Genomic DNA, 9,619 nt, shown 5'->3' with positions numbered 1-9,619 from the left:
TCAATTGCCCAAGCTCTGATTGCTTCCTGGAGGCAAACTCCGCCCGCATCCCAGCCAGGTGGCAATTTTTTCCTTCCTCTAAATATACATCTCCCACAGGGGTGAAAGAAATCACAGCTGTGCACACACATTTTAGTTAGTTTGGAAAAAGGAAATGACTATTTAGGATGTTTTACCTCAACAGTCCTTTTGGTAAAAGCCATGTAAATAATGCAATGATCAGTTATTTCATTTTTGAAATGAAAAAATTAGTGTTCACTTACAAAAATGTACCACTAACTTGTTCTAAATGCAGGGCACTGTTTTCATTGTGGAGATGAAATGGTGAACAGTATTGGCTTGGGCTCCTCCCTCTTGGAGTGGTATGGTTTTGTACATTTATGCTCCAACCAGGTGTGTTGGGTGGAAGCCTCCTGGGGACCATCCTTGGGCCTATGGCTTGGTGGCTGACTGGCTGCTAGTCAGGGTCCTAGCTTGCTGGGAAGCCAGTGCACACACCCTGGTCTGAATAATCTATGTTATTTTGGTCTTACCCTGATTTGGCTGACTGTAGGTCAGGATTAGCAAATATATGGCACACCCCACCCTTTGATCCAGTGTCTCTGCATCACCAGCTAATCACAGACACTATTTCCCAATAAGCCCAGATGCAACCTCAGCATCCTTCTTAACCTAATGCTCTAGGCAGCAGCTACCAAACAACTGGAGGGTTGGTCACTCTGGCATCTCTCCCCAACCTGGATTCCCAGCCCTGTACCAGGGGTGTAGCTTTCCTCTGAGAGCCTCTCAGCTGCTTCTCTCAGTCCAGGCTATGGAGCCCAGGGCTGGGCATAAAGGCATTAGGACCATGCTGGTAAAATGGGAGCACCCTGCAATAAATGCTTAGGGAATAGCCACTGGAGTTCTGAATTATGTTACTTCGCCTGCCCTATCTTTTTATTCCCTCAGTTTTCCCAATGAAACATTTACCAAACACCTACTTTGTGACAAGGAGAAAAAACAAAGTATCTCTGTCCAAGGAATTCATATCCTGGTGGGTGAAACCAAGTACCCTGTCAATCGCCAAATATCGTAGGAAGTGCTGGGTTAACAGATGAGCTGACAAAGTGCTAAGTGAACCTGGAGGATAGGCAGAGCTTCAGGGGTTTGGGCAATGGGAGGTCCAGGTTAGGTGTCACGGAAGTGGTGGGGCTGCTCCTGGTCCCCAAAGGACAGACAGGGCTTTTCTGGGGGGAGAGGGAGGGAAGGGCCCTGAGAGAGGGAGCTGTGTATGTAGAAGCATGTCAGTGTCACGTGCTTGTTGCCTAGCAGCTCTCCTGGGGAGTCATGTGAGACAAGGTGGGGGGAGGCAGCATGAGGCTGGAGTGGGAGACATGGACAGGTTTTAGCTAAGAGTGCAACATGGGCAGATCCTCCTGGCATTAGTTTTGAGGTTGCATTGGGTGAAGGGATACAGAAGGCAAGAAGCTGAGGAGGAGAAGCCAGAAAGAACCTGTCCTGCTGAGGGGGCTCTTGGAAGACACATTCCTCCTATGCAGAGGCAGCTAGACCTGGAGCGCCTCCCTTATTCCCTCAGTAAATAATCTTGTGCATTCTCACCAATAGTTGCTGTTCCCAGATGGCTTTGAAGTACTCCATTGTTACCAAAGTACTCCATTGTTACCATTGTTTTAGTTTCCTAGGCTGCTTAAGCAAATACCATGGAATGGGTTGGCTGAAACAATGGGAATTTATTTGCTTATGGCTTTGAGGTCAGGAAAATGTTCAAATCAAGGCATCATCAGGTTGATGCTTTCTCCATGAAAGACTGTGGTGTTCTAGAGCTGGCTGCTGGTGATCCTTGGTTCCTCTTCACATGGCATGGCACATGGCAGTGCCTCTTGATCTCTTCCAAGTTCTGTTTCAGCTTCTTGCTTCCTGTGGCTTCTCTCTCTGTCTGAATTTCATTCTCTTATAAAAGATTACAGTAATAGGGTTAAGACCCATCCTGATTGAGATGGGCCACAACTTAACTGAAGGAACCTCATCAACAGGTCCTACTTACAGTGGTTCGCACTCATAGGAATGGATTAGATTTAAGAATGTGTTTTTCTGGGGTACATATAGCTTCAAAGCACCATACCCACCTCCCCTTCTTCCCCAGCATCTTCAGCTGAGTTTCTCCTGAATCCTCAGAGGCAAAGCTAAATTAATTTGTGTGCCATTCAGACCTCTCTTCAAGAAAGAACTTCCTGTTTAGATACTAGGAGAGCAGTCAGTTGAGAGCCTCTAGCTGTTAGTGCCTTCAGGGTCTGCTTTAGCTTGGGAAGGGGGCCATGCTTTCCCAGGCAGCCCCAGCAATGACTGAGCATAGTGGGGACTCGAGGGCCTGGCCATTGCCGCACAACTTGGGACTCTTCGAGCAGGAAGTCCTTGCTCTGGAGCTCCCTGTTGGATTGGCTGAGAGAGAGTTGCATCAGGGCCTGAGGTGCAACTGCCAGACCCTACTCCCCCTTTATCTTTCACAGATATGACTCTCTAATAAACTGCACTCTTCCAATAAACTGTTTGCCTCTCAGCATCTGCTTCCCAGAGTACTCAATGGACCCACCTGAATATATGATCAATGCATTGTTGGTTCTGGGATGACAATAGGAAATAAACTGTGAGCTACAGATGTGGATAATGTGGCTCACAAGGCATAACATAGCTTGTTCACCTTCAGGCTCGCTGCCCGCTGGGCCCTGCCACAGCGCCCGTCTGGCCGTGGTGCTAAGAGCCATCCTACACATCATTACCCAGGTGGGAAGACCTTGGCCCTAGTCTCTTTAGAGTTCAGGAAAAGGAGGAACTCTAGCTTTTTCTTGCTTACCTCTTAAAACCAGTTTTTGTTTGAAGATCTACCTTTTTTACTGGTGCCTGACACAAATTATTCCTTTTCCAGAGATGGTGAGCTTCCTCTGGAAGGCTTTCATGGAAAATCTTGTCTTAATACAACCCATTAATCCACATGCACAGTTAGGGGGCAGGCAGGGGCTCTCCTCCTCATGGGGAGCAATCACGACAGCCTCGCTGAGAGATTATGAGGGCCTGAGCTATGGCAAAGTTCATGGCAATGGAGTGGAGGGGCTGGGGAGAGCAGGTCAGACACGAGGCATGTCCAGAATGCACCAGATTTCATCACTGAGGGAGCAGAAGGAGCCAGTAGTGACTTTCAGGATCTGACTTGGGTACCTGGGTGGATGGGGGATGCACTTACTGAGTTGGGAGCCCAGGAGAAGCTGGAGGCAATTTGGGGGAGAAGAATGACTTCAGTTAAGCATCTTTTTGACTGGGAGATGCCTAGGGGACATTCAGGAGAGGTCATTCCACTGGCTGCCTGGCTTAGTGTTTTTTAAGTTCTTCTTGGCAAAATCAGAGGCAACATCCTGTCAGGGGCTGTTGTTTCGCCTTTGGTTCCTCTGCTGGGCTTTCTCCAGCCCCTTGCCCTCAGGCAAGAGAGGGGCCAGCAGAGCAGTCTGCCGGGGGTTCACTGGGCAGCCTCTTAACACAGCAGGGTCCTTCAGATGTTCCGTAACTGACAACCCCAGGCCCAGCACCTGCCAGCATCTGTTCATGGAGACACAGCATCACAAGCTCTTTGGACTGGAAGGAACCGTGGAGGTCATCCCTTCCAGTCCCAGTGTGGGCATTATCAGAGTGTTCTAATAATTGAAGAGTTCCTCTTTCTATTGTGCTGAAATGGTTTATTCTGACTTTCCCTTAATATGCTGTTAGAGACCTGGTCCACCTGTGAGCCTCCTTCCTAAGGTGAAGCCTGCTGGGTGTCTTTTTTTGTGGCTCCAGCAGTGAGGGACATGACGAGGCTGGATATGGGAACACAAGTTCTTTTTGTCCTTCACACTATAGCTACGAGAATGGTCTCCATGGTTACAGCAGCTTCTCAGAGGTGTCTAGATTTTCATTTTATTTCTCTAAATGTCTAATTTATGAATAATCTGTTTAGGTACCCTGCTGGAAAGTTTCCACATGTAAATGAATATCAAGAAATATATATATTCAAAACAAAAAGGCTGATAATGCATTTTTTTGGTATATTTTTTCTCCCACTAAACAACAATAAAAGAAATTAGGATTGACTTAACAATTTTCAAGTTAAACAAAACTCAATGAAAGAAACACTGTCTTGTGTTCTTCAAAGGCATGTTAGCCATAGAGGGGATGGAGCTAACCTAATTATGTTTTCTTTAATGTGAAATAGCTATTTGCCTGACATCCTATTTGCATCTCACCAACACATTCAAATGGCTGAGACATTGTTTTTTTTTTCCTAGGGCTTTCTTTGAACATGAAAGTGTTTTTTTACTGTCTCCCCCGCCTCACACACCCCCCTCCCCTTGTGAGAGCAACGATAAGAATAGATCGATAAATTACATTGTTGGATAAAAATGAATATAAATTTTATTGAAAAACAACACCAGCGACAGTGCGGGGGAAAGCACACAGCTTAACAGCCACTGGCCCACACAATGCAATGCACACATCATGAAAAGTAATCACCTCTTCAGATTTCCAACTACTTATTCCAAATGAAAAGAAATTATAGACCTCAGATAAACTGATATGGGACCTAGACACACACCACCTTCTAAAACTTTGCCAGTAGAAAACGATGTGGCACTGTGGTTAAACCTGTTTGCTGTGGGTGAACCAGTGTATTTCAAGGATTCACTGACTCAGAGGAGAACTTCGTCCTTCCAGTTAGCACGGCACCTAAAACACCAGACCACTGGGAAAACTTTCCTACTTTTTGAGTCTTGTGTGAAAAGATTTCACAAGCTTTCTTGGCAGCTTGTCCCTCCTGCATAACAACAGGAATTATCGTTTTATGTCTAGCCTAAGTCCTTCATGCTTCAGTTAATCTATTTCTTTTTAATCTCAGCAGGTTGTGAGGAGTTTGTGCTGGTGGGACAATGTAACATATGGGGAACTCACAGTGATCATAATCAGATTGAAAATGGAGTCCAGCTGTGCTGATGACTCTTCTGAAACAAGCTGAAAAGAAGTTAATTGCAGTTGTGATCATAGCCCCCTGGCCCCACACTCCCCAACCCTTGACAGCCTTTTTGGGGGCAGATGCTCTCTTGAGTTTGATCAGTTTCAATCCTTCACTGGCATAGTAATGATTGTGGTCAAAGCTGTCCTTCCAGTCATATGTCCAGTGTTTCTGTTTCAAGAGGAGATTTCTGAGCAAGATACTCTGAATTCCTATCACATTCCATATCTTCTCACCGTGCCAGGCAGTCCCCAAGGCTACCCTCACAGTTTGTTTGTGGCAAAGATGCATTCCGCGTACAAATAAGGAAACGCTGAGAAGTGGGCCATGCAGCCGTGAGAAAGCACCCAATGAATTTAACATAAACATCTCAACATCATTTTTTAAGTGTGGTGTAAAAACCCCGGGTGATAAGATCCAGCCTTACTGAGGTTTGCCGAGCTAGCACCTCTGCACTTTGTCCACCAGGGGGAACCCGTGCCATTCCACCAGCGACCAGAACCCTTCCACCAGGTGAAACAAAGATGGGATTTGAATAAAAGACTTCAAAATGCAGCCCTAAATTTCTACCCTGAGTGACATGCGTGTAAAAATTCATGAAGGACTGGATTTCATTTCATGTATTTTTACTTCAGTGTAAAGAAATGCAAACAATTTTCTGTTTCTACAGCTGTCTTTACAAAGGGGGTGCCTGGTTAAAGGACAGGCAGGGGGATGAGGTGCTCTGAGAAAGCGGGGCCTCCCTCCTGCTGTTGGGACAGCTCCGATTTTGTGGGTGGCATCCTCTGCACGCTACAGAAAGTACTGATTAACTGTGTTGATTTTACTGATGAGTGGCCCTCGGCGGGACTAGCAGTGATGTCCGCTGTGGCAGCCAGTTTTGTGTTCAGCGAGTGACAAGGGTCACAGGAGCCACTTATTTTGATGAAACATGGAATATTTCTTTCAGTCCATAAAATCAAAGGTGTGAGAAAAGGCTGTTTTCAGGGTGTAAAAACTGCCCTTGTTTCCCTGTGGTGTGCCTGGGTTCTGCCTCTGAGGCCTTTGTGCATTTTTCAGGCGAGTGACACAGTGCCGAGTGACTGGGTGGCAGAGCCTGGCAGAGGGGCTGGACACAGGCCAGAGTAGCTCAGCCCCTGGGTGCAGGGGGGCTCCTTTTGTGCCCACAGCCTCCAGCCCAGCAGAGGATGGGCACCTCTGGGACCTGAACCTGGGCCAGGCCAGGTCCATGCTGGGTGGTCCTGGGGATTTTGGAGGAGGGACCCCAGGGGGTGAAGGGCTGATGTGTCTGGAGCCTGGACCTTCGGGCAGCCCAGGGGCTGGGAGACTGCTGCTGCCAGGGGTGGCAGGGCTGGGTGCCCTTGGTTTACCTGTGAGGATCCTGGGCTGGCCCTGGCTGTGGCTGAGTCTGGGGACATTTGGAGTGGCCATGGGGGGCAGGTGTTAGGCAGTGCTGCCTTGCGGGTGGGTGGGCAGTTGACATAGGTGAAGGTTGCAGAGCAGGAGAAGCAGGAGGTCCACATGGACCACCCCAGCAGGGAGGATGTTGCAGCGGCTGCTGCACAGCTTGTCTCCATCCTCCTCTTTGCCGCTGCCCTTGCTGGAGCCGGCCTTTTCCCTGTTGCTATGGCAACGCCTGAGGCGCTGCTGTGGGCCAGGCAGGAGGCTGAGACTTCTCAGGCCTGAGCAAGCAAGGGGCCACAGAAAGCAGGCCCTGAGGGGGCTCTCTCCTCAGAGAAAGGGAGCAAGGGAGATGGGATAGGGCTTTGTTTCTCAGGGACAAGCACAAAAACTGATCATGGTAGCCTACCCGGTGTGGCTGCATTTGCACGACTTACTCACTTGCCCGACCTCCCCACCCAGGCCTTTATTTAGGGTTATAATAGACAAGTCTCCCAAAGGGCGAAGTAGGCCTCTTGAGGCTCCTAATGAAGGGTGCATGTGGTGCCTTGAGGTACAGGCTGTGGAGAGCTGGGAGGGCCACCCCCGGTCCTTAGACTGAGTGAACTGCCCTGTCTGCTCCTCCAAGGAGCACAGACTCAGAGATCTCACGTCCTTAGGTTGCTGCCAAAGGCCTCCCTCCATCCCCGGCCTCTACCCAGGACACCCAGGAGTGGGTCCTGGCTGCGCTTTGCTTTGGCCCCTCCCCACACCTTTTCTGGTCATCACATTCCCAGCTGTCCAGAGGGCGGTTGTGAGCTCTGTGGCTTCCGCACAGCTTTTTTTATTTTTTTCCCTAGGGCTCTAGAAGAGCATGAAGAGACTAAAGAAGAGGCAGCAGGGATGGGGAAGATGGACGGGTCTGAGAAAAGATGATAGATAGTTCAGCGTTCCCTGGGGTCCAGGAGTTGGCAAGACACCCTGCCATGCTCCTTGAATGGGGCGCTAGGATTCAAGGGTTCATAGCCTTGCAAATTATGTCCCTCTTGGGCATGGGGACGGGGCAGAATTTTCACACCATCATGTGAAAAGCTTTCAGCCCAGGCAGTTACCTGCTTTTCCCACATCAACTCTCTAACAATAACAGCATTCATATGAGAAGGGGGCACCTGGGGCAGTGGAGTACAGTTTACAATACCTTGGATTTACATAGCACCTTTTTCTTCCAAAGGGCCTTTGCTCAGGCCCCTCAGCCATCGCCACGACTTCTGTGTGCGGCCACTAGGACCCAAACCTCGCAGCTCCCGTGGCAGAGCGGGGAAACCGAGGCAGAGGCCTAGAAGTGATTACATGCAGACTTAGTAGTGTCCAGGTCCCTCTACACTTCCCTTTTGGCCCTCCCTGGGCAGGTGTGGCAGGGGCAGGGGGCCTGGAGCTCAGGCCCTTACTGGGCATTCACTTTATACTTGAGGATGTAGGAGTAGAAGTTGTGGTTGGCATTCTCCAGCACCATGACGTAGACTTCTTGGCAGCCAGCTGTGCTGCAGCTGCCCTCCCAGTAGCCCTCTTGGTTCAGGGTCAGGGGCCATGTGTCCTGCCCCTTCACCAGGGCTTTGGCGATGCCGTGCAGCTTCAATTTGAATGGGACATTGCGGTTGGCAGGAAGCACGCCCGACAGAGGCTCCAGCAGCTCATTGTCGTGCCCCCAGTTGCCGAAGCTCTCTGGGAACATGGGCCAGTTCACCTTGGTGTTGGTGCAGCACAGGAGGTAATTGAAGACAAAGATGTAGTTTCCCGGTTCCTGCCTCTTCTTTACAAAGATCTTGAGGGCAAACTTGCCGGCATGAGGCAGCTGGACTTTCAGCTCTGTCCGCTTCTCCCGGTGCATCTGGAAGATGTAGCGCCGCTGCATCTCCTCGGTGACGAGGCCCTTGTCCCCGTGCAGGGACGCCAGGATGCTGATGCCCTCCTTCACACTGAAGCTGATGGAGCAGCGCCCATCACTGGTGTGGATGATGGGGTCAGGGTGCGAGGGCTTCACCACACCCATCTGCTCCGAGAACCAGCTGGGGCCTACGGGCTGGTGCAGCTCGGCCGGCAGCCGGGCATCGACATCTGCATAGTTGCACTTGAGCGTGTACTCCAGCACTGAGCTGTAGATGTCAGAGCTGCCTTTGGCAAAGATCTGCAGCTTGTGAGTGCCCATGGTTGGAGGGTACACCTCCAGCTTCATCCCATTTTTCCTGAGGCTCAGTAGCCCGTGCTCCTGCTTGCCATTGAGCATAAACATGAAGAGGGTAGGGCCGCAGCTCTCGATGGTGACCAGGGCCTTCCCATTCACTGTGGAGAGAAAGCCCAGACAGGGTGAGATGGGACCAGTGGTATGCTGGTACACATTTAACAACTGGCTGTCTGGGGTGAGGCTGGAGAGGACCTGATCTGTAGTGTTTGCCCATTTCCTTGGAGTGAATACTTTCACAGTGGTCAGTTTTCAGCTGCCAGTGGTAGTGGCAGCACACCACTAGAAGGCTCTCTTTACCCACCCCACCCCCCCAGTTGGTTCTCTTCAAGCAAACTGGGCATCTCAAGGGAAAATTTGCCCCCAGTTGGACGTGCTCATCTCACCCACTCAATTCACACTAGATGAATTAGGTGCCTGGAGGCTTAGCTTGGTTCTGGGAGAGGGAAGAGGGTCCAAGGACAGGGAGGGCCCATGTTTGTGACTGGAGAGTCCCTCGTTGCCCACCTCCTCTAAGCCTCAGGTCTTGCTTTCACACTGCTCCCTCTAGTATCTGCTCATTGTAGGGTCAACAGCTGTCAGGCCAGTACATTATGTTGAGAACCGATTGCAATGGCTTCACTCCTGGAGACGGTGCTCAGGGGCTGGGGTGGCTTCCCTGCTCCCTGCCTCCCCCCTACGCTTCTCCCACAGGCCTATCTTAGCCCCATTTCTGGAGTGGGAATCAAAGAGCCAGTGTGTGCCCGGGAGACTCTCTTGCATCCATCCTCCTTCTGCCCTCCCCCTTGTCCTGCTAAAACAGCATTATCCTCCATCCTCATTGCTGTTTTTTGGGAAGAAGAGGTCATTTTCCTATTCTTTGTGGTCTGTGAGTTCTCACCCGCCTGGTCCTCCCTGCCTTGCAGGGCCACAGGGAAGGACAGTGGCTTCCCCAAGAGTCTTGCTTTGCTTTTCTCTCAAGCCAA

At 50.2% G+C, this 9,619-nt stretch overlaps 1 protein-coding gene across 1 annotated transcript in view; it reads right to left on the bottom strand.

The window, feature by feature from the left end:
• Positions 1–4,460: 4,460 nt before the first annotated feature.
• Positions 4,461–9,619, bottom strand: part of KY (kyphoscoliosis peptidase) — a 48,709-nt gene continuing 43,550 nt past the window's right edge. Inside the window, exon 11 of the mRNA XM_037828057.1 lies at positions 4,461–8,755. Coding sequence (XP_037683985.1) covers positions 7,860–8,755 — 896 coding nt within the window. The 3' untranslated portion in view covers positions 4,461–7,859. The remainder of the gene's footprint in view (positions 8,756–9,619) is intronic.

This window comes from Choloepus didactylus, chromosome 1 (assembly GCF_015220235.1).
Source record: "Choloepus didactylus isolate mChoDid1 chromosome 1, mChoDid1.pri, whole genome shotgun sequence".
Classification (NCBI taxonomy): Eukaryota; Metazoa; Chordata; class Mammalia; order Pilosa; family Megalonychidae; genus Choloepus; species Choloepus didactylus.
The sequence above is the reverse complement of the archived record's forward strand: the minus strand, read 5'-3'. Positions and strand labels throughout refer to the sequence as shown.